General features: G+C 45.1%; 1 protein-coding gene across 1 annotated transcript in view; it reads left to right on the top strand.

The window, feature by feature from the left end:
* The first annotated feature begins 4,425 nt into the window (after positions 1-4,425).
* Positions 4,426-25,136, top strand: part of LOC116507761 (prepronociceptin-like) — a 35,128-nt gene continuing 14,417 nt past the window's right edge. The window contains exons 1-2 of the mRNA XM_032216088.1: positions 4,426-4,559; positions 6,966-7,107. Of these exons, the coding sequence (XP_032071979.1) occupies positions 4,426-4,559; positions 6,966-7,107 (276 nt within the window). The remainder of the gene's footprint in view (positions 4,560-6,965; positions 7,108-25,136) is intronic.

The raw sequence follows: 25,136 nt of genomic DNA, 5'->3' as shown, positions 1-25,136 counted from the left end.
ATTTTCATCTAATTTCCATGTATTTTGATGTGCTGAAAACAAATAAAATATTGAAAAAACTCCTAGATGTCATGATTTGCCACAACATGCAAAATTGTCTTCAAATTTATCATTTTTTTAAAAAAAATGGTATGTTTTTATATTATGGGTTTTTAACCAAATTTAAAGTCTAAATTACTATTAATTAATTCACATAAGTGCATTTAAGATATAAAATGCCAAAAAAAGCCTTAAAGGGTTTGTCCGAGTTATGTTAAAAAAATAGCACTGTAAATCTGATGGTCAGCAATATATACATAAGCTAAGCAAGTTTTAAGTCTGTGCTTCTAATGGTAGAAGGGGTTAATCTTTCCTGAAGAATCCAGTGGGAGGGAGACACAGGGCAGATAGCAGGATCTACAGTCAGTGCAGGGTGCGTGGCCAGCACTGTGACATCTGTGACATGACCAAAGAACCATAGTGATGTGTACAGACACAAAACTGCTCTCTCCTGCATGCCACAGTTGTGCACGAATCATCATCAGGTTCTTGGTTCTAGGCTGCTCACACTTTTTCATCGCAATTCATGTTAGCTCATCATTCTTCAACCGTTATGTTATGGCTCCGCGAAAGTATATTAATTCGCCAGACAGTTTCTGTTTCCTCTGTGGTGAATATACAGTGTTGAAGCAACAGCAGAATATTACAGACTTTGTGAAAAAAGTATACTTTGCATACTTTGGACTAAAAATTGGAGATCAAGATAAAGTTTGGGCACCTCATAAAGTGTGCAAACGATGTGTTGAGGACCTCCGAAACTGGTTCAAGGGTAAGAAAAAATATTTCTGTTATGGGATTCCTATGGTATGGCGAGAGCAAAAGAACCATAGTGATGACTGTTACTTTTGTTCATGCGATGTGAAAGGGTTTAATTCCAAATGGAAGCATTCCATTTCATACCCCAATCTTCACTCAGCAATTCATCCCATCCCCCATGGCACAGATATACCAGTACCCAAGCCCCCTGCTACCCTCGAAGAGATATCTAGCTCTGATGAAGGTGAAGTCATATGTGAACCAGATGACGAATCAAGTTCTGACCTTGAAGATGATACAAGACCAAAATTGTTTTTTCAGGAGGAGATGAATGATTTGGTAAGAGACTTGAATCTTCCCAAAGATGCCACGGAGTGACTTAGATCAAGGCTGAAAAGCAGGAATTTATTGTTGCCAGAGCTTCATCTTCATGGTTCAGACATCGTGAAAAGGAGTTCGTTCCTTACTTCACCCAGGAAAACAAATTGGTTTATTGCATCGATGTCGAAGGTCTGATGGGTCAATTTAAAATCCAATATGATTCAGAGCAATGGCGTCTTTTTATATATTCTTCAAAAAGAAGTCTCAAAGCAGTTTTACTCCACAATGGTTTTTACGCTTCCATACCTGTAGGTCATTCCTTACACTTGAAGAAAACCTATGAGAACTTGGAATTGGTTCTTTGTAAATTTAAATATGAAGACCATGGTTGGCAAGTGTGTGGGGACTTGAAGTTCTTGTGCATGCTGCTCGGGCAACAAGCTGGGTATACCAAATACCCTTGTTTTCTGTTTCTATGGAACAGTCGAGACCGACAAAATCACTGGACTAAGAAGAGTTGGCAGCCAAGGATGCTAACAGTCAGTGAAAAAAATGTCCTACGAGAAACTTTGGTACCTTCCCATAAAGTTATTCTACCACCTCTCCACATAACATTGGGATTGATGAAGCAATTCGTAAAATCACTTCCAAGAGATGGAGAATGCTTCAAATACTTGGTCACCAAGTTTCCATGCCTGTCGAAGGCAAAATTGAAGGAAGGTGTGTTCATTGGACCAGACATTAGAAGGCTTGTAGCTGAAAAAAAGTTTGTCAATACCATGATGGATCCGCAAAAAGAAGGGTGGATTGCATTTAAAGAAATCGTACAGAAATTTTTAGGCAATAACAAAGATCCTCACTACAAAAAGATTGTCGGAAGAATGCTGAAAGCATTTCAAGCTTTAGGTTGTCTGATGAGTTTGAAAGTGCATTTCTTCCAGTCCCACCTTGACTACTTTCCTGAAAAATTGGGTGCTGTGAGTGAGGAACAAGGTGAACGATTCCACCAAGACATTAAAGAGATGGAAAGGAGATACCAGAGGAAAATGGAGCATTACAATGATGGCAGACTACTGTTGGATACTTCAGAGAGACATTCCAGATCCTACTCACAAGTGTAAATGCACCAAGAGGAGCCTCACAAGGAAGAAGAATCGAGTTTAGTGTAGCTGAGCTCATTACAGTCCAAAAAAGGATTTTCATGAAAATATTGCAATAAAACTTTAATTTTATAAGTCTATTTCCATTTATTTTGAGATATTGCCTTATTTAACATAGTTACCTAAATTGTCAGGAAACATGATGTCCCATGACAAAATGGAGGTCATTTTCGGATTCAGCATATCAAAAAACATAAAGATTACGTAGAATAACCAAAACAGCTCTCGGAAAAAATTTTTTTGCAGACCTGTGAATGGGAGCTACAGTCAGGACACCTGACACACATGAAAATGAAAAAAGGCAGGGTTTGATCACATGGTTGTGGTTAATGTTGGAAGGGCCTACCTCTGCATACTGCTGAAACATATCAAGAGCCTGGATACGTAAGAGCATATAAATCTCTTGACTAAATACTCTTGGGACAATCTATATTCTATAGTGTTCAATGGGGCAGAGGGAATTCCAAGACAGGAAAGAGGATGAGGTAGCTAAAGGACAAGAATAAGATGTTCATTGCTTTTGATTTAATTTTCCTTCTTGTATGAAGGAAAGGATGTCTACTTTCTTCTGATTCCACATTTAAAACATTTGTAAGCATTCAGCTTGAGCATCTGATATCTGAAGACTCCATGTTTTAAATGTAGTAGTTTGGTTCAAGATCAGTTATTTTTCTTTAAGTAGTTAGAATTTGGCTTATGAGAGTTGGCTTATGCAAATCTTGGACTGCACTAACAATAAATATTCTAAGATTTTCAATTCTAGTGAAATTATTATTTTACTATTTCTGTCTTATCTTGTCCCTGGTAGAATTCTGATGCTTAGTTATGTGGCCTTCAGTAGCTTTTGCTTATAAACATTATTTTTCTTTACTCAAGGATTAGCTAGGCTTATTTATTTATTTACTAGATTTATAAGGCTGCCCAATGCAGACAAGGCGATTCTGGATGGCATACAACAAAAAGCAAACAGTAAACAAACCGGTTCCCGAAAATACACAGTGTTTAAACAAAAATAATATCTAAATATAAAATACAAAATATAAAAATGGTAAAGTGTTAGATTTTGGGTTGAATGGAAAGACATAGAGTGATGTTCAGCTGAAGCTCTTTATTGTAACACAGTAAAACACCAGCAAAACAGTCTGGCTGACTGCACTCCTTTTAAAGGTGGCTGTCAGCCGGGCAACCAATCATTTTAAACAGTGACCATAGTGAAAACTTCAGTTCTTAGCTTCAGTAACTAATTACAATATGTAACACCATTCCCCACTGAGACAGGGCATTACTCTTTATTACAAACATAATCATGCATGTAGGCGGGGCGATGGGGCGGCCGCTCCTACTTGCACATTTCATTTGCAGCAGCACTTTAACCAGGAAGGTGGTTGAAGCTCATAGATTTTCCTGCAGCTTCATCGGGAACTCAGCCTCTGGCGCTTCCGGCTTGGTTGGAACCAGTTTGCCCTGGACTTGGTGCTGACCACCTCCTGATTCTCCAGGTACCTGCATCATTGCACTGTTTCAGGTTGTTGTTGGCTCCAGTCTTGGCAGGGCCTCAAAGTCTTTGTGTATCTCCAGTGAAGAATTGGTTTTGGGTAGAGCCCATTCTGACTGGTAATGGATGGAGGTGTCCAGGCAGCTGTGCAAGAGGTTGCTGTGCTGAGGCCAGATGTGGCCATACTCCAGCTCTACCTTGTATGATCATGGTCTGGTGACTGCTACAATTCAGCCTGGGATTCAGAGTGCACCCCCAGCATAGTTGTGGGTGTAGACTACATCTCCCATAGCAAATGATCAGAGTTGGCTGGTAAAGACAGGGCGCGTCTCTGAAGAATATTCTGGGTGTAGCCAATCTAAGTCCGTTTGTAGTTGGCGACTCATTAAAAGTTCAGCTGGGCTTCTGTTAATCATGGTACTTGGTGCTACATGCTGGAATAGCAAATATTTGGCAATTCAAGTTTGCCAGTCCCAAGGGCACATTCGCGCAATGGTTGATCGCACCATTCTTTCTGCCTGTCCATTGCTGGCTGGATGAAACAATGCAACCAGGGCATGGCAGATGCCAAGATTTACCAGGAATGTTTCAAACTGGTTGGTAGTGAATTGCAGGCCATTGTCAGACACCAGGATGTCTGGAATTCCAAGAGGCATGAACAGTGTCAATAATTTCTTGATGATGGTGTTTGAGATTGTTGATGGCATCAAGACCACCTTCAACCATTTGAAATACATGTCAAAACTAACCATAAACATTTGGTCTCAGAATGGTCTCGTGAAATTGATGTAGACCCTTGACCAGGGTGTCTTGGGAGTCTCCCACTCGCACACTGGAGCAGAGGATGGCGTTGGTCTTGTCCCCTCACATAGTTTGCAGGAGGTGACTCATTCTGAGATGTCCTTGTCCATGCTCATCCAACAGACATAACTACAGGTGAGGAATTTCATCCTGGCAATGCCTGGATAACCTACGTGTAAGGCTTCCAGAACAGGATGTCGCAGTTTCAGTGAAATAATTACTCTATTGCCCCACAGTAAGCAGCCTTTCTGCATAGACACTTATAGTTGCTGGGCATGGAAAGGTGTAAATTCTACTCTGATGGGCCTCTTTGGCCAACCCTTCCACATTCAGTTGAGAACTTGAACTAGGGTTTGATCTTTCATGGATGGTTTTGTAACCTTGGTGGTAGTAATGGGGCCAGATGGCCATTCCTCTATTAGGAGGATGGGGGGGGGGTAACTGGGGCTGGGTTTTCTAGAATGGCCAGCAGGGGGTATCAACTAAGGGGGTCTGCATGGTTTAGGTCAGTGATGGCTAACCTTTTCGTTGTTGGATGCAAAAAATGTGACCCATAATGCAAAGCATGCCCCACATGCATGCACCCCCCCACACCCCATGTGTGCTGCACTACTTGCCTTCTAGCTGAGCTTGCTATTTCCTCCAGGGGGCTGGGGAGGCTATTTTTGTCCTCCACAGGATCCAAGAAAGCCTCCGGAGCCTGGGGAGGGCAGAAAATAGGCCCAACAGGCCTACTGGAAATTCAGAAATGACCCTTTTCTGGCTTCAGAAGGGCCTCATTTCTAAGGTGACCAGACGTCCCAATTATTGCAGGCCAGTCACGATTTATAACAATTTGTCCCGTTTTAAAAAACTCCCGATTTTCTGGCTTCATGTTGAAAGCCCAGTGGATTTGCTTAAGAAATCCTAACCAGGGCAAGACAAAAGACACTCTGCCCTAACCTCTCTCTCTGTCTCAGTACTTTCATTGAAGATATAATTAAAACATTAAAGCAAGAAAACAGACCCCCCCACACCCCTTTTACCTCATTTTAAAAGAAAAAATGACCAAGTACCATAGAGCTTCAGGAAATACTTGGCTAGAGAAGCCCCCAGTGTTCCTTCCTGGATTTTCCAGAGGGGAGGGGCACAGAGGTTGGAGGTCGGCTCGTGTGGGAAAAATGGTGGCAAAGTTTCTTTGAAAAACATTTCCCTGACTAATTTCACCATTTTAATTTGCTCAGTTCTTTGTATTAACATCTACATCATTCTGGATTGACTTGGAGTGCTCACTTGTGCCTGCTGGTAAGTGAGCTGGTTTTTTTTTATTTTTTAATGTATTTTAAAATAATATTTTATTTATTGTGCATAGGATTTTTTAAAATAGTTTTATTCTGTGTGGATTCTTTTTTAAAATTGTCTTAGACTATTTAAAAAAAGATTCTATCCAAAATAAATTGAAGTGAAACCATTTTTAAAAATTCTATGCACAATAGTTTGAAATATATTGTGCATAGAAAGAATAGTTTGAAATGTTTTACTTCAATTTATTCTGTGTGGATTCTTTTTTTAAATTGTCTTAGACTATTTAAAAAAAGATTCTATTCAAAATACAAAATACCAGCTGCCGTTATTCACTTAAGAACTGTGGCAAGAAAGGTGGTATAATGGGCTTAGTGACCAAAGTTACAATGGTATTGAAAAAAGTGACTGATAACCATTTTTCACACTTAGCGACCATTTTCACACTTAGCGACTGTTGGAGCATCCTCATGGTCACGTGATCAAAATTTTGATGTTTGGCAACAGTTACAATTTATATTTGTAAATTGTAGTTCTGTTGAAATAAAAAATATTACAATACTATTTTTGCGTTGTATGAAAATTTTTGTTGCTCCGTATAAAATTTTTAATCACCCCCCCCCCCCCCGGGTCAAAGGTGTCCCTCTTTACCAATCTGAAAATCTGGTCACCTTAGACTTGACTGTTCACAAAATAGCTGCGAATGAAGTAAACCAGTGAGTTTATTTCCTGTCATCTTCTGAAATCCCCGAAGATGGTGGTTCTCACCTACATCTTATTTTGGGGGATTTCTTGCCTGAGTAGGTAGGCATAGTCGTAAACAATATACTTTCTAGTAGCCATCAACTTTTTTATTTTCTAAAAATTCTATGTTTCATGTGGAACCAGAAGCTGTTTTGTAACTAGAGGTGATGCTGGAGGATAGTTCTTAACTTGGTAACGTGCCATTTTCCTTATTATTTTCATGTTTTAATGAAAAGAATAAAAACCAGAGAGGAAGATGCCTTGCAGGGATGCAGGAAGGTGGCTGTTAGTATGGTGGTGCCAATGTTAGCACATTGCCAAGCTTTTTCTTACTGTAAATAACTGTTCTCTAATTTCTTCTCATGTAGCTTCCAACGTGACATCATGAGGATGCTATTGTGGGGGATCTTGTCATTCTGCTTGCTAGTCTATGCCCACAATGACTGCCGGAAGGACTGCCGGAACTGCCACAGACATCTATACAACCACCAAGATGACATCAGCCTTCTGGTGAGTAATCCCAGCAATTATCTTTGCATATATATTCATGTTCTGTGTATGTCTTGCCTGACTGACTGAACTCTTGTCAATTGAAAGGGAGGAGGGGAAGGAAGGAAGGAAGGAAGGAAGGAAAGAATGAAAGAAGGATGGAAAGAAAGAAGGAAAGAAGGAAGGAAGAGACTTTCCATTAAATAAGCTTATTCTACACTCCAATAGAAGGCATCTGCCTCTCCCACAATATCTGAGAGAATAGACATGCTTTGGGTTCCTTTCATAAAACAACGTCATCTAATAGGAACCTGGAGGCTTGCATTTCCCTCTAGGACTAGCATATCTCTGAGATTCAAATGACCCAACCCTGTTGTTCTTTCCAAACTTAAAAGTTTTTAACGGTTTTCCCCCCTCTATGCAGGTACTGGGTCTGACTTTAGAGTGAGCCCATTTAGTAAACAGCTTGAGTTGTTGAATATGTTGCATTTGGTCTACGTTTGCGTTATTTTATATTTTGTTTTCATGTTTTTTATATTCATTCTTAATCTTGCTTGTGTTTTTAAGTCTATGTTAGCCACCAAAACCATAATTTGCAAGGTGAGTGGATAGGTGAGACAGATGGACAGATATTGTGTGCCTTTAGCAAGTGGCTTGAGATTATGACAACCACAATTGTTCTTTTGGTTCATTACTTGTGGTTCAGGCTAACACAGTAAGATGTAAGAATGCTGTTATTAATGCTGTGCTCAACATTAGGAAATGTAACCTTTCATCTGTAACTTGAATTGCTAATTCCCTATCTACTGACATGGCTGGGCAGTTTAAGAGTCATAATGAATGAATAAAAGTGGCTAACTAGACCAGTCTTCCTCCTGCTGGCAGTAGAACCTCTGTACAATTAGAAATTGCAATGGACAGATCATTAATATTCATTTGAATAGCCTTTCTGCTCTGTGCCATGACGCATGGCCTCCTCATTATACAGCAATAACAAATTTCCATAATTGGCTCCACCTTGAGTCACCTTCCAAGGGCACTGCAGAAGGAACAGATCTTTTGCAAGCTGCCCCCAGGAGAGTAAAGACACGAGGACCATGTTAGATGAGGTGGAAACAACTGGTTTTTCTTAATTTGAGTATAGATAATGATCAGTAGATTACCGGAGCCAAATAGATCTTAAGGCAGTTTCATACAGGCTCCTCTGAAAGCCCACCACCACGAAGAGATGTAGGTAATCTAGAAAATGCTATTATTTCAATTTCACCTTCTTTGAGCAGTCTATTCTTCAAGGTTTTGGTGCTTGGGATCCACAAGGAAACCTTGGAAGATGAAGACTGTACTGGTTGAGATGAGGCCAACATTGACAAGGTTGTTTTTTTTTAAATTATTTTTGGAGGGGGTAGATGTAAAATGAATTATTTGCTTTTAGACTGCCCACAGCTATCCTATTTTCTCCAAAATAAGACCTCTCTGGATAATAAGCCCAATCAGACTTCTGAGCACATGAGTTAAAATCAGCCCTCCCCAAAAATCAGCGGTTCCACCACAAATGCGGGCACAACAAAAGCGCGCCTGACTAAACCGCGGTGTCTAAAGCACGGTGACAAAACCGTGCGACGAATGAGCGACGAATTAGCCCTAAAGCGCGCCGACAAAAGCATGCCGACAGAAGCACGCTGTAACATAACCCTAAACCTAACCCTAACCCTAACCCTAAACCTAACCCTAAACCTAACCCTAAACCTAACCGTAAATCTTACCTTAAATTAAATTGCGCTTCTGTCGGCGCGCTGTTGTTGGCGCGCTGTTGTCGGCGCGCTTTTGACATTGCGGTTTTAGCGCCGCGGTGTTGTCGGCGCGCTTATGACGTTCGGGCTTTTGTCGGGTCACGAAATCAGCCCTCCCTGAAAATATTGCAACACAGCAGCAGCCATGAAGTGACCATGCTTGCCACCTCCTGCATTTCAAAAATAATAAGAGCTCCCCAAAAATAAGGCCAACAACTTATTTCAAGGGTCAAAAGAAAATAAGACCCTGTCTTATTTTCAGGGAAACACGGTACAGGTCAAGTTAAGTAGGGGAGGGCAAAGATGCAAGCAAATCTTGCTAATTCCCAAAATATTAGTTCCTTTTTGCAGCCGCGCAAGCGATATTGGGTGTACCTAGGTACACCCATGTTACACCTATCCTCCGCAAGCTGCACTGGCTGCCTATTGGTTTCCGGACGCAATTCAAGTTGTTGGTTATTACCTTTAAAGCCCTACATGGCTTAGGGCCAGCATACCTGCGAGACCGCCTATTGCCACATTCCTCCCAACGGCCGGTAAGATCCCAGAGGGTGGGCCTCCTTCAGATGCCATCAGCCAGACAATGTCGGCTGGTGGCTCCCCGGAGGAGAGCCTTCTCTGTGGCTGCTCCGACCCTCTGGAAGGAACTACCCCCAGAAATCCGGACCTTGCCCACTCTCATGGCCTTCAGAAAAGCTGTCAAGACCTGGCTATTCTGGCAGGCCTGGGGCTGTTGACCTCATTGTTGAGGTCCAGCCCCGACTGAAACGAATGTATCTGTGTTGTTTTTTAACCTGTCTATTTTTATTCTTATTTTCTTTTATTGCTTCCCCCCCCCTTGCTGTAAGCCGCCCGGAGTCCTCCGGGATTGGGGGGGCCTATAAATAAAATTAAACTCAAACTCAAAATCATTTAGTATATGACCACAGAGGCAGAGTCCAAACGGTGCTTTTTTCCAAAAGGGAACTGGAGGTTGTTTTTTTTTTTTTGGGGGGGGGGGGTTCTTTGAAAATATTTTGCTTTTCATCTAAACCTGTTCCAAAGGTGCTTTCTTTCAAAAGGCAACTGGTTCTGAGTGAGTGGTGAAGAACTGAAGAAGCTTCTTGGATGAGAAACGAAATATCTTCAAGCAAACAAAAAAAGTCCAGTTGCTTTTACAAAGCAAGCATCCGTGGGACAACCATGACCTGGGTGACTGAGAATCTCCATAGACATTCTCTTCTAAGAAGCTTCTTCAATTCTAACTGTTATAGTCACCAAACATACCATGCCCACATAAATAATCTGCATTGTAGCTTAAAATGAAACCTCAGAATTGATTTCCCCATGCAGCATCTATTGAGCCAAGAGCCAAGGTGGCGCAGTGGTTAAATGCAGCACTGCAGGCTACTGCTAGATCAGCAGGTCAGCGGTTCAAATCTCACCGGCTCAGGGTTGACTCAGCCTTCCATCCTTCCGAGGTGGGTAAAATGAGGACCCAGATTGTTGGGGGCAATATGCTGACTCTCTGTAAACCGCTTAGAGAGGCCTGAAAGGCCTATGAAGCGGTATATAAGTCTACTGCTATTGCTATTGCTATTGCTTCCTCACACCTCATTCCACATTCACCAGAAAATTCAGAGGTGTCAAATTGGTGTGCAGGCCATATGTGTCCCACGCAGGCCATACGCACCCCAGCTCCGCAAATGGAAAAAACGTCATGAAACGTCATGTGACGGCAACGTGACACCACAAGTTTGACACCTATGAGATAGGTCATATCGAGGGGAGTGGGCTGAAATGAGAAGATAGGAACTTCTCCCAGTGGTCCTCACAACACTTATAACAATTAGACTGTTTCTGAAGGCTTGTGTAATGCTGGAAGAACCATAAATCCTACAAGAACATCCTAGTTATTCTGTGTATGCGGCACTGGGGCATGGCATAAGGCAGAATAAAGAGTCCTCGGGTGGAGATAGGTATAATTTACATAGGTTGTGAATGAGGAGCTTGAAATCCTGATGACACTTCCAAATGACGATTTCCATGCTGGTTTAAAAGCAGCTCCTAATTTCTGTCACCATATGATGACAACAGAATGGTTGAAAACATTGTAAGCTTCTGCAAAGGTTTGAAATGTTTTCCTCTTTTAAAAGGAATTGTTACCCACCTCCCATTCCTAACAAGACCTTTAAGGGGAATACATTGGCTTGATCATTTCTACCCTTCAATAGTCCTGATGAAATAAAGTGGATGAGGTTTGTTAGATCGGCGGTAGGAATTAACGGAGGCGTCTGAGGTAACTGTAACCTTTTATTCAAGCAAGAACATGTAACAACAACAACAGTAAGTAAACCGGCAAGTCTCCGATGTTTGACAGCCTTTTGTACCCGGCTGTCAAACAGTTTAACCAATTGCCTCGCGTCTGACAGCCCGGCAACCGGCAGGCGCGTCTGATTGGCTAAGACGCGCCTGGTTGCTGCCGAGCTGTCATTCGTAAGTCTGAGGACTTACGAGGCTGCAACACTCCTTCCCCCCCCAGCGATGCGCATGCGTTAGAAACTGCGCACGCGTAGTCGTTAAGATACGCAGGCAAGCGGCGGACACGCCCTGACCGCCGCAGTTGGACTGCAGGCGGAGCTGACAAGAGATGTCCCTGTAAGAGCTCCTCTCTTCGGGGAGTGGAGCTCCAGGTGACGTCAGAAGACTCTCCTGCTGGTACTGGAGGATAGAATGGATAAGGTAGGCTGGGCGATGGGGGCGTGGCCGAGGATGGCGGTGGATTGAAATTAGGCTGGTAGGCGGCCTGGGAGATGGGAGGGCTAGGCCCAGGGTGGCCTAATAATGATGGCTGGTGTATTGCGGGCTCGGCTTGAGAGTGTGCTGAACTGACAGCAGAGGGTGTCTACCCGGTGGCTGGGTTAGGGTGGCCTGCATCAGGAAAGGCTGGATGGTTTGTAATATTGGAGCGATGTTGCGGAACCGGGGCTGGCTGTAAGGCATCTATGGCTGGCCCCTGCGGGTCAGCTTGAGTTGGCGTTTCGGTGTTGTGGCGGCCCCTCAATTGATCCAGGTGCCGCTGCCAGATGGTACCATCAGGAAGTCTTGCCCTGTAGGAGACGGGTCCTGTTACTTCGATGATGGTGGCAGGCACCCATCGAGTATCCCCCCCATAGTTCCTAGCCCAGACCAAGTTCCCAGGAAGGAAAGAGCGGGAGGGTGACCCCAGGTTGCCAGGCTGAACCCCTGAATAGAGGGGGTGCAGTCTATCCAGGGTGGTCCGCAGGCGCCTGCCCATCAGCAGCTCCGCGGGGCTTTTCCGCATCAGGGGGCAAGGAGTGGAGTGCTGTGCCATTAAGTACGCATCCACCCTTGCCTGCCAATCGCCACGGTTCAATCGGCCCAAAGCCTCCTTGGCGGATCGAATCGCCCTCTCCGCCCGGCCGTTGCTGGCCGGATGGTAAGGGGCAACTGGCACATGGCGGACCCCTTGGGCGGCCAGGAATGTTTGGAAGGTCGTAGATGAAAATTGTGGGCCATTGTCGGATACTACTGTGTCCGGCAACCCATGGGTCGCGAACAAACGTCGCAAGGCCCGCACAGTACTCTTGGCTGTGGTGGAGTGCATAAGCAACAGTTCCACCCTTCCTGTGGGCGTGGCCTGTTGCCGAGGAGGGCTCCACCGAGCTCCTCAGAGATCTGGTCTGTATATCTAAATAAGATCATAGATAGCACCCCTTTTTGGCTAAGAAAGGGGCAGGGAGGGTAGCTCCGTAGGTTAGGGTCTATTCGTAAGCCACAGCCTTTTTTTTTTTTTGGCTGTGGAAGAGATTAGATCCAGCCGAAGCGGAGCCTTTATCTCCGGCCAGTTCCTTCTCAGCTGCCTTTTTTTTTTTGGCAGCCCCAGACAGGCTAGCCCCCCCCAGGACAAAACAAAGTTTTTTTCAAGCTAGAGTTGATACGGGAGGGTACCACCCCTGTGAGATTTATGCTTTTATTACTATCTTAAATACCAGCACCATTTGCCTTAAAGACTTCTTTGTTTAAATAGACTTTAAAATGGCGATTTCTCTCCGTGGATGATTACTGGATGTACTTAGCCGGGCTTATCTTCCTGCAGACCGCTCCTTAACAAAATAAACTCTTTTTCTTTGGAAATAGAGGGGAGCGAAGCACTGCTTACTTGTTTATCTATTATGGCACCCAGATCAAAGAAACGTCTTGCTACAAATGTGTCTAAAGAATTTAAACAATCTTTTTTGGAAACACAGCCTTTGTCTCCTACGCCCTCTACTGGAGAAGTTTTAACACAGGAATATCTCTTTAAAATATTTAATGCCCTTAAGCAAGAACTTAAGGAATTTGTATTGCAACTTTATGAGGATCTAAAATCTAAAGTTAATCAAATGAAGGCGAATACGTTTGCAGCCGTGTCTGCCCTGTCAGATTACTCTGCTGAAATAGAGAACAGATTGGAAAGTCTGGAGAAGGCTAATTTTGATTTGACTACCAATATTCAAATTTTACAAGAAAAAATTAGAAATAACGAAGAACAGCTTATGACGCTAAATTTTGATAGGAAGGCATTTTCAATAAGAGTCAGAGGATTCCGTGAAAAGGAGCAAGAGAATTTGAAACAGACATTTGCTGAAGCCTTCAGCCATGCGCTGGGAAGCCCGGGACTTAACCTTGATTGGCAGATTCGGAAAATCTATCGCCAGAACTCATTGATAGCGGAACAGCGACAGCTCCCGAGGGACATAATTATACATTTCTTTACAAAAGAATCTAGAAACGCGATTGTGCAAAAGTTTCATAATAACAGTCTCCGAGTTGATGACCAGGACGTGATTGTCTTCAAAGATATACCTTTCCAAATGTTGAGAGCAAGAAGGGATTACGCCTTTTTAACTAAAGAGCTTAGGAGTCAACAGATTCGATACAGATGGGAGGCCCCTGCCGGCATCACGGTTACATTTGAGAATCAAAGATTTCGTCTTAACTCTGTTTCGGAGGCTCAAGATTTCTATTGTAGGATTCTGAAGGCGGGACTTCCTGACGCGCTTGGAAGAGAGGAGAGACAAGCGGAAGGAGAAAGCAAACGGCTGGCCATGCGGCTGCAAGATGGAGGGGGTAGCCCCTCCTCCCTCGGAGAAGCAGAAGAACGCAGATTGAGAATTTAGATACTTCAAAAGACTTCCTAAAGTTGAGGACTGAATGGGGGTTTGAGACCTCTCTCCGGTAGAAAAAGTGGACTAATTTTTATCAGAAGGGAAAGCTGGGTGAAACTACTTTGAGCTAGATTCTAAAGTAACGTTAGCATAAATCTGATAGTGGTTAAAAGAATGCGGAATGATTTATGTTGTTTAAACTTTGTTAGATGGGACTATTTTAAAATAGAAGGTTAACTGACTCTTGCTGAAAGCATTATTTGAATATGATCCATGCTATTTAACTTTTATTTGAAGGGAAAGTTGGTTGTAATAGTTCTGAGTTATTTTTCAAATAAACGCTAGTATAAATTTGATAGTGGTAAATATTAGACAAGCAAGAGATGAGGGTAAAATGCATGTGGAATGAACTACGTTATTTGTGGTAAATATCAGACAAGCAAGGGATGAGGGCAAAATTTACGTTGTTTAAAGCTTATTAGAACAGGAAGCCGCTTGGGATTATCTTAAGATAACTGTAAAAAGAATGTGGAATGATTTATGTTGTTTAAACTTTGTTAGAAGCGACTACCTTAAAATAGAAGGTTAACTGAATCTTGCTGAAAGTATTATTGGAATATGTGGAATGATTCATGCTACAAATCGCTCTGAGTTATATTTTAAACAAATGGTAGTACTACGTTATTTGTGATAAATATTAGACAAGCAAGGGATGAGGGCAAAATTTACGTTGTTTAAAGCTTATTAGAACAGGAAGCCGCTTGGGATTATCTTAAGATAACTGTAAAAAGAATGTGGAATGATTTATGTTGTTTAAATTTTGTTAGAAGCGACTACCTTAAAATAGAAGGTTAACTGAATTTTGCTGAAAGTATTATTGGAATATGTGGAAGGATTCATGCTACAAATCGCTCTGAGTTATATTTTAAACAAATGGTAGTATAAATTTGATAGTGGTAAATATCAGACAAGTGGGGGATGAGGGTAAAATACATGTGGAATGAACTAAGTTATTTAAATTCTATTAGAAGGGGAAGTCGGTTGGAATTACAGAAATTGATTCCTGTGTAAAGTAATATCTGATCTACGCTGCTTAACTTTACTAAGAAGGGGAAATCGGGTTAGATTATTTTGAATTACTGTTTGAAAAAGGGGTAAAGAAAGATCATTTACGTTGTTTAAATTTTACTAGATGGGAAAGTTTGATTACTTGTCTGTAAAGTTATATTTGAATATATGGCATAAACTACGCTGCTTAAATCTTACTGGAAGGGATCATGAGGTTTAGGAAGGGAACGGGAGAGTCTACAGAAGGTTGGGGTAAATAGCAAAGAAGTAAGAGATGAGAATAAAATATAGATAGAATGATTTATACTATTTAAGTATAGATAAAGATGGGGGGCTGAGATCAACACAAAGAGTGGTTTCTTTTTTTCCTTTTTTTTTTCTGTCCCGGCTTTTCTTTTTTTTTTTTTTTTTTTTTTTTTTTTTTTTTGATATATTACTTTTATTTTTTAATCCATATGTATACAAGATATCTTAGATAGAAGGTAGTGCCAGGTGTGGACCCTGGGAAGTCGGGAGGATTAGGGATGGGGATTGTGGGGGGTGGGGTGGGGGGTGTTAATATAGTTTTAATAAGAACAAGAATGTATTTATATACGGTGGTTCTTTTTTTTTTCTTATTATTATTATTATTATTATTTTCCTTGGTTTACTTTACTTTTATTAGATCAAACAACACTCGAATAAAGGCATACACCAAGGAGGGAGGTAGAGGGAAGGAAGAGGGAGGAGTAAGGAAGGAGTAAGGGGAATGTAAGGAGTAAGGGGAATGTAAGGAGGGTGTCTGGGGAGTAAGGGGAGAAGGAAGGCTTGAGGGGAAAGGGAAGTAGGAGGGGAGTGTTAGAGGGAGAAAGGAAAGTTGGAGGGGGTAGATGGGGTGTATGGAGGACGCAAGGGTTAGGTGGGGTTGTGAATGATGAGTTGTGTTTCTTTTTTACTTGTTCGTTTTATTCCCTTTTTCTTTTTTTTTTTTTTTTTTCTTTTCTTATAGTAAATACCCTGTATATAAATGATTGCAAATGGAATGTGAAAATTGAATAAAATATATTTCCTAAAAGCAACAGTTCCACCCAGCGAGAGTACGCATCTACAACCACCAAGAATACCTGGCCGTGGAAGGGGCCCGCAAAATCAACGTGAATATGGGACCAAGGTCCGCGGGGCATCTCCCACTCCCGGGAGGGGGAGGAGGGGGGAGATGGCCGGATGTCAGCTTCTGCCTTGCTGTTGCTTCAGCTGCCATGAAACGGGGAGGGGGGGCTGGTATTTGGGAGGGGTTAATTGATGTGCTGGAGGAATGTTCTAGGATGTACCAGACGTTGGGATTGTGCATGCGTGTGTGTTTCCCGCCTGCATCAACGGCCTCGACATTCCATCTTCGGCCTGTCTTTTTGAAGTTATCTCACACCTGACACTTGAAGGACTTATGATTGGACTGGAGCTATGATCCTAAGGGGGGGGGGAACGGGCTATTCTATATATCAATTGCTTTCGCGCCTAATTAAGCAGACTTTGCTTCGCAACTGCGTGCTTACCATTTATGATTAGTGAAAGTACTTTGGATTTTCCTTCGCATGGAGTCTCTTAGTCTTTCTTTCCTAATTATGTAATGGAGTGATGCTGACAAGAAGCAAAGTCTGCAAAATCCCTTTCCAGGAGATTTACGTCTACCGAGAAGGGAGATAATGTCTTCTCCGATCAGAGAGGAGGAGGGGGCCGTTGGAGGTGCGGATTCCAGTGGAGTAGGACCTCCCGACCTTTCTCTACACGAGCCCAGCCCGCCTGACCTATCTTTACACGAAGATTTATTTCAACTGCAAATTTCCAGCCAGCCTGAACCTCCCCCACCCCGATGGTCGACTTCGGTGGGACAAAGAGAGACAGAGACAAGCTGGAATGCTGGAATCACCCAAAGACAACCCCGGCAACCATCGCTGGAGCTGGGAGCTGTGAGGAGACCCCAGACCAGTGAATTCCCTGACTATTGGAGTCAAAGGTACTTTGGGGAAAGAAGGGGGGGCGATGAAGGAGACTGGAGAAGCTGGCAACACCAGGGCCCCATGAGAAAACCCCAGCGGAGTGAACTACCTGATTATTGGGGTCAAACATACTTTGAGGAAAGAAGGGGGGAGGAGGAAAGAGACTGGAGAAATTGGCAACGTTACCCACGCCCGCCATCTCCCCCTCCCCCTCGGCCTGCTTCACCCCCTGCGGCTAGAGGTTTGCCTGACCAAGGGGGGCCACCCCCCCGAAGACATCGGATGGCTAAAATCCCTCCCTTGCCTGTGCGTTACAATGGTGATTCTACTAGCCTGGCCTCTTTTCTTATGCAAGTGTTTAATTACATGGAAATTTATGGCCGAGACTTTGAGACTGACATCATGAGGGTCAGAATGGTTCTTTTGTCATTAGATGGTGAAGCTGCCAAATGGTCAACTGCTTTGCATATGTCTGGCTCTCCCCTCTTGGGGAATTTCAACCGCTTTATGGAGGCTTTCCGCCAACGTTTTGATGACCCGTTAACGGAGAAGCGGAGCAAATTGAAGTTTATAACCTTTGAACAAGACGATAGACCTGTCGCCCAATACATCCAGGAATTTCAGTGTCTTTCACAATACATGAGAGGCTGGGGGGAGGACGCCCTACTGGACAAATTTGCTTCAGGATTAGATGAAGACATTTATCAGCAATGTGTCAATCGTAACCTGCCTAGACGTTTGATCACGTGGTTTGAGCATGCAGCGGACGCTGAACTCTACTTAACCCGGCTCCGTTATGCTAAAGAGGAACGGAGGAAGCGGAAAGAGAGGGCTGCCAAGTCCCTCCCCCCTCCTGCCACCCAATCGCTCTTCAAACGGCGGGGTGAAGGGAGGGGGGCCCCTGCAGGCCTCTCCAGACCTTTAACATGCTTTCGTTGTGGCAAATTAGGGCACACCGCCCCCGAATGTCGTGCTAAATTGCCCCTCTCTGCTCAACTCCCTCCCAAACATGAGGAAAAGTCTGGAAGAGGCTCTGAGAAGAAGAAGAAGGAAACAGCTTTCGCTGTGGAATCCAACCCCCCTCCGTTTGCCCAGACATTAGAGGGAGACGCGGACGCCAACTCCTCTTCTTCGGAGGACTCCGATGACGACACATCGCCTCACTGGGTGAGTTCAAACAAGGGGCCCCTGCTAATCCCTATTGAGTTAAAAGTTCCTCCTGAGGGGAAACCTGCCACCCTTCTGGCCTTACTTGATTCAGGCTGTTCCCGATCCATGATCAACCCAGCCATGGTGGAAAAATTGGGCCTCAAATTGCGCACTTTGAAAACCCCAATTGTGTTTTGCCAAATAGATGGATCCATTGCGGGGGGGGGCCCGCCCATTTTTTTACGGAGCCTTTGGAAATGAGGATGGGTACCCATACTGAACTAATCTCCTTTGTGGTCGCACCTGGCATGGACAGGCCACTCATTTTGGGCATCCCGTGGCTCCGGAAGTGGAACCCTCACATAAATTGGCGGACAGGCCGCTTACGCGTTCGCTCAAAGGTGCCTCCAGTGGGGGACGGCTCTCCGGACCAACCTATCACTGACATTCCTGAAGTGGCCGCTAGAGGGCAGGAAAGGATTGCAGGAGAGGAGAAAATTCCGAAAGAATATTGGGATCTTAAGGAAGTCTTCAGCGAAAAATCTTCGGACATTCTGCCCCCCCACAGGCCTACTGATTGCTCCATAGACATTTTACCCGGGGTTAAGCTCCCTAAACCCCAGATTTACTCCATGTCGCCCAGGGAAATGGAGGAAATGCGTTCTTTCATTGACAAAAATTTGAAACGTGGTTTCATTGAACCGGCTCGGCCCAAAGTGGCTGCCCCTGTACTTTTTCGTGAAAAAAAAGATGGTTCTCTTCGTTTATGCTGTAATTTTAAAAACCTTAACGCTGTATCAACTCAGAACCTCTACCCACTCCCATTGATGAAAGACTTGTTGGCACAGCTAGGGAAGGGCCGCATCTTTACTAAATTGGACCTCCGGGAAGCTTACTATAGAGTACGCATCAAGGAAGGAGACGAATGGAAGACTGCTTTCAACTGCCCTCTTGGTTGCTTCCAGTTCCGGGTTATGCCTTTTGGCCTACAGGGGGCTCCTGCTGTTTTCATGCAACTTATTAATGAGATCTTGCACGATCATCTGTACAAAGGTGTTATCGTATATTTGGACGATATCCTTATCTATACTCGCAATTATGACCACCACGTCGCCCTGGTGCGCACTGTTTTGAAAAAACTCCGTGCCGCTAACCTTTATGCCAAATTGTCTAAGTGTGAGTTTCACCAAACTAAAATTGACTATCTGGGCTATCGCATCTCCCCTGATGGCATTGAAATGGACCCTGAAAAGGTGAAGGCGGTCACTGAATGGGACGCGCCCAAAACTCGTAAACAATTGCAAAAATTTTTGGGTTTCGCTAATTTCTACCGTCAATTCATTCCCTCTTTTGCTAAGATTGCTCTCCCTATTACTAATTTGCTCAAGACGAAGGGCGACCCGAAACCTAAACCTAATAAGCCTTTGGACTGGAACATGGAATGCCAGGCGGCATTCGAGAAACTTAAACGCCTCTTTGCCGCTGAACCAGTTCTTAAGCATCCTGACCTAGAACAGCCTTTCATCGTCCAGGCTGATGCCAGTGATGTCGCCGTAGGAGCCATTCTGCTGCAAGCCAATGACCAAGGTAACTTGCAGCCTTGCGCGTACACCTCCCGAAAACTCACTGACACGGAGAGGCGTTGGGCGGTTTGGGAGAAGGAGGCTTTCGCGGTCCGTTGGGCCCTCGCTACTTGGCGCCATTTCCTAGAGGGCGCTAAACACCCATTTGAGGTGTGGACTGACCACAAGAACCTGGAAGCGTTGCGGACGCCTCGTCGTCTCTCCCCCAAACAAATGCGATGGGCCCAATATTTCAACCGTTTCAATTTCACTCTAAAGTATATCCCGGGAGGGAAGAACTTCATGGCGGATGCTTTGTCCAGATTACCTCAATATAATTGGTCTAAACTGAGTATCGTCCAACCGCTCCTGGCGGCTCCGGTACTCACGCGTCAACAGACCCAAGCACAGAGAGAAGTGCCTCAAGATCTACTTTCTGACCTTAAAAAAGCTCTTCCTCACGACAACTGGTTTCTGAACCATCGGGACGACTGCACCATGAGGGACGATCTACCGTGGATTGGTGCTAAATTATACATCCCCGCGTCCCTACGGCTCGTCGTCCTTCGTCGCGCTCATGACTCCAGATTGGCGGGTCATTTTGGGTTCGTAAAAACTTTACATCTCGTGAAGAGACAATTCTGGTGGCCCTCTTTAAAAAAGGACATTGAACTTTATGTGGCCAGTTGCCCAGTTTGCGCTGCCGCCAAAAAACCGCCGGGAAAACCGCAAGGACTCCTCCAGTCCGTCGCTCGCCCGGTTGCCCCTTGGAAGGAGATTTCTATGGACTTTATTGTTGAGCTTCCCGAAAGCCAGGGGCATACCGTTATATGGGTGGTCACTGATTTGTTTTCCAAGCAGGTTCATTTCGTGCCTTGTCACAAAATTCCTTCCGCCAAGGCATTAGCTAAACTGTTCATTTCCCACATCTACCGTTTGCATGGAGTGCCCGACCGTATTATCTCCGATCGTGGGGTCCAATTCACGTCTAATTTTTGGAAGGAATTTCTCAAATGCATTGGCTCCGCCCAGGGCCTTAGCTTCGCCTACCATCCTCAGACTAATGGCGGCTGTGAACGTACAAATTCCGTCCTTGAGCAATATTTACGTTGTTTCATCAATTATCAACAAGACGATTGGGTCGACTTGTTACCACATGCTGAGGTGGCCTACAACAACTCGGTTGACTCCAGCACGGGGTTCACCCCTTTTCGGGTCGTTTACGGTCAAGATTTTGTTCCTATTCCCGAATTGCCTAGTGACCAACCACAAGTTCCTTCAATTGCGGACTGGAGTGAGTGTCTCAGTCGCATTTGGCCACTGACCCTTTCCACTTTGGACGCTGCCCATAAGGCCCATAAGAAGCAAGCAGATAAAAAACACGCTCAGCCCTATGAATACCGGCCTGGGGATTTGGTGTATTTGTCCACGAAATTCCTGCACACTACACAGAAGTCGAAGAAATTGGGACCCAAATACGTTGGCCCTTTCCCTATTGTGAAGGTCATCAATCCTGTTTCTGTTCGTTTACAATTGCCAAGACACCTCAACCGAATCCACCCGGTGTTCCACATCAACCTCATCAAACCTGTTCGGGTTTCCCACTTGCGCCCCCCAGATGCCCCTCCACCTGCTCCGTTGCTGGTTGATGGGGAACGTCATTTTGAAGTTCGTGAAATTCTTGATTCCCGCAAGCACCGTAATCGCATCCAATACCTGGTGGCTTGGAAGCACTTTCCTCCCTCCCACACAGAATGGGTTGATACATCCCATGTTCGGGCTCCCCGCCTGCTTCAGAAATTTTATGCTGCTTATCCCGACAAGCCTTGACTTTCTTTTTCCCCCTCCCTCTTCTTTTTGTGTTTTGTCGTTTGTCTGTTTCGTTTGTTTTTTTTTCCAGGCCTGACAGCCTTTTTTTTTCCGGGGGACGGCCGGATGTCAGCTTCTGCCTTGCTGTTGCTTCAGCTGCCATGAAACGGGGAGGGGGGGCTGGTATTTGGGAGGGGTTAATTGATGTGCTGGAGGAATGTTCTAGGATGTACCAGACGTTGGGATTGCGCATGCGTGTGTGTTTCCCGCCTGCATCAACGGCCTCGACATTCCATCTTCGGCCTGTCTTTTTGAAGTTATCTCACACCTGACACTTGAAGGACTTATGATTGGACTGGAGCTATGATCCTAAGGGGGGGGGGAACGGGCTATTCTATATATCAATTGCTTTCGCGCCTAATTAAGCAGACTTTGCTTCGCAACTGCGTGCTTACCATTTATGATTAGTAAAAGTACTTTGGATTTTCCTTCGCATGGAGTCTCTTAGTCTTTCTTTCCTAATTATGTAATGGAGTGATGCTGACACCGGGACTGTTGACAAGTTACGCATTTGGAGACCCAGGCCTCGATTTCGGAATCCAGGCCTGGCCACCAAATGTAACTTTGGGCTAGTGCCTTCATACGCGCTATTCCCGGATGATCGGCATGTAGCCGTTGTAGCACTTGGTGCCGGAGGACCGATGGGATGACCACGCGGTCGCCCCAAAGAAGACAACCAGAATGTAGGGATAATTCTAATTGACGAGTTTTAAAGGGCCTGCAGTCTAGTGGAGTGGTTGCTGTCGGCCAGCCTCTCAGGACCCAAGTCATTATTTGGGATAGGACTGGGTCAGACCGAGAGTGCGTGGCCACATTGGTAGATGTTAGGGGTAAGTCCAATTGAGCAATAGATAGGACAGAACGGCAAGGAACCAACTGGATGTCCTCGCCAGGAAGGGGGCAGCGACTGAGGGCATCTGCATGCCCTAGGTGCTTGCCTGGACGGTAGCATAGGGCGTAGGAGTACGCCGCCAAGAACTCCGTCCAGCAGGTCATCCTAGGGGAAAGGATAGGCGGGGTCGGCCTATCACCAGCCAGAAGCCCAAGGAGTGACTTGTCGTCAGGTTGACAGCTACTTCGGGGAGCGTAGGAATGGCCTCGGAGAGATTGTAGCACTCGTCCTGGCATTGCGCTGATCTGCAGGATTGCGGGTTCTTAGGCGATGGAGGTGGTCCGAAGGTAGCAGCAGGTTCATTTGAAGATAGAGGCGGCAGGAAGGCCCGGCAAACTTGAGCAAGATGGCCTTTTTCCCACAACGGCGGCAGACCGCTGCTTTGAAAGGGCAGGTAGACCGGGGATGCACGCCTCCGCAGCCTAGGCAAACGGAAGAAGCGGCAGGAGATCGGATAATCGCTTGGACTTGCTGAGGTGGCTGACGACGAGGGGTAGCCCTCAGACGATCCACTTGAGCGTGTCGGAGGTGCTCGGGCAGTGGAGCTAATTCGTCTATCAAATTGGTGATATAGGTGGATTGTTGAGGAGGCAGGCAAGGCAGGTGATACAGGCGAGGCAGGTAAACCGACAGAAATGGCCATTTGAGCTAGGTAACTGTCAATTTCAGATGAGGAAAGGTCTGCTAGCTCAGCGGCTCGAGCCTCATCTATAGCGTAGACTAGGGTAACTTTTGGTTTGCCTAGTAGACGGCACCTCAAGAAAATGTCTTTGAGGCCACACACAAATTGTTCTGCGAGGTTGTCTTCAAGGTCTGGAAAATCGCACTGAGCTGCAGCGACTCGCAGAGCCTGTAGAAATTGGTTGACAGTTTCGGAAGGCTTCTGCACCCACCTGAGGTATGCGAAGTGGCGAGCAATTTGTGACGGCGTAGGAGCATAATATGCTTGTAGCCCATCTGTCAGTTCTTGCCAGGTCAAGTCGTAGACGGCCCTAGGGGCAGCAAATGATCTGGCAGTAGCAAACATCTCAGAGCCACAAGCAGTGAGGAAAAACCCGCATTTTCTGGCTTGAGAGTAGCCCTGCCTGTTATTTGCAATCAGGAAGCACTCAAACCTTTCTAAAAAGGCTTCCCAAGATTCTCCGCCAACTCCGAAAGGAGCAAAAGCTGGCATGCCGGCCATCAGGAATTGTCTGAGGCGAATTGATTGAAGCAGCTGAGGTGAATTAGGCGTGGTAAACGTCTGGTCTAAGCACCTATTAAGACATTGCTTGCTCTCGGTTGCAGGTTGTGCTCAGAGCCAGTTCCCCCACCACTCGTCGCCAGTGTTAGATCGGCGGTAGGAATTAACGGAGGTGTCTGAGGTAACTGTAACCTTTTATTCAAGCAAGAATGTGTAACAACAACAACAGTAAGTAGACCGGCAAGTCTCCGATGTTTGACAGCCTTTTATACCCGGCTGTCAAACGGTTTAACCAATTGCCTCGCGTCTGACAGCCCGGCAAGGGGCAGGCACGTCTGATTGGCTAAGACGCGCCTGGCTGCTGCCGAGCTGTCATTCGTAAGTCTGAGGACTTACGAGGCTGCAACAAGGTTGACAAATTGGTCAGTTTCCTCCTTTTCTTTGACAAAGGGCCAGTAATTACGAAGGGGGCCAGGTTGCTTCGCTCGTTCTTTCCCTTTTTATAGATCTCTTTTTCTCTTTCTCCAATCCTTTATCTGAGGCAGCTCGGGTTCAGGAAATGGTAGTCATTCCTCCTTGTTTGACTCCAAGAAGTAAAGACAACTGCTGATTGTTGTATAGTAAAAGTTAGTCCTCGCTGTTACGAATGACAGCTCGGCAGCAGCCAGGCGCGTCTTAGCCAATCAGACGCGCCTGTCAGTTGCCGGGCGAGTCTGAGGAACTATAAAAGGCAGACTCGTTCAAACTGTCAGTTGTTCAGCACCAGAGCAGACGAACACTCCAGTCCAGCTGGAGCTGCTTCTCTGCCTCTCTCTCTACACAGATCATCCTTCTGTTGCTACATTGTTAAACCAGCACCCTGCCTGGTTGTTACCTGTTACTGTTACAAGTTGTGTTAAAATAAATTGGTTACAGAGTTACCGGACACGAGCCTCTGTCTCATTCCTGAAGATATAATACTGGCGACGAGGACTGGGGACCTGTAACCAGAAGAAAAAGGAACCAACTGCCACTTCTCCAACCAACTGCTATGGCCGGAATGCCAATGTTTGCCCCTTTTGGGGTTGGAGGTGAAACCTGGGAGGCATTTCTTGAACGGTTTGAATGCTTTTTAATCGCTAACAACCGTCAAGGTCAGTCTCAAGCGAGGAAATGTGGGTTCTTCCTTACGGCTTGTGGCCCAGAAATGTTTGCCACCGCAAGGTCCTTTGCCGCCCCTAGAGCGGTGTACGACCTCACCTGGCAAGAACTAACAGACGGATTGCAGGCATACTACGCACCTACTCCATCTCAAATAGCCAGACGCTTCGCTTACCGCAGGCGAGTCCAAAAGCCTGCAGAAATGGTAAATCAATTTTTGCAAGCCTTGAGAGTTGCTGCAGCGCAGTGTGAGTTCCCAGATCTTGAGGCA

Source organism: Thamnophis elegans, chromosome 4 (assembly GCF_009769535.1).
Source record: "Thamnophis elegans isolate rThaEle1 chromosome 4, rThaEle1.pri, whole genome shotgun sequence".
Taxonomy (NCBI): Eukaryota; Metazoa; Chordata; class Lepidosauria; order Squamata; family Colubridae; genus Thamnophis; species Thamnophis elegans.
Note: the sequence above shows the minus strand (reverse complement) of the source record. Positions and strands in the feature narration are given on the sequence as shown.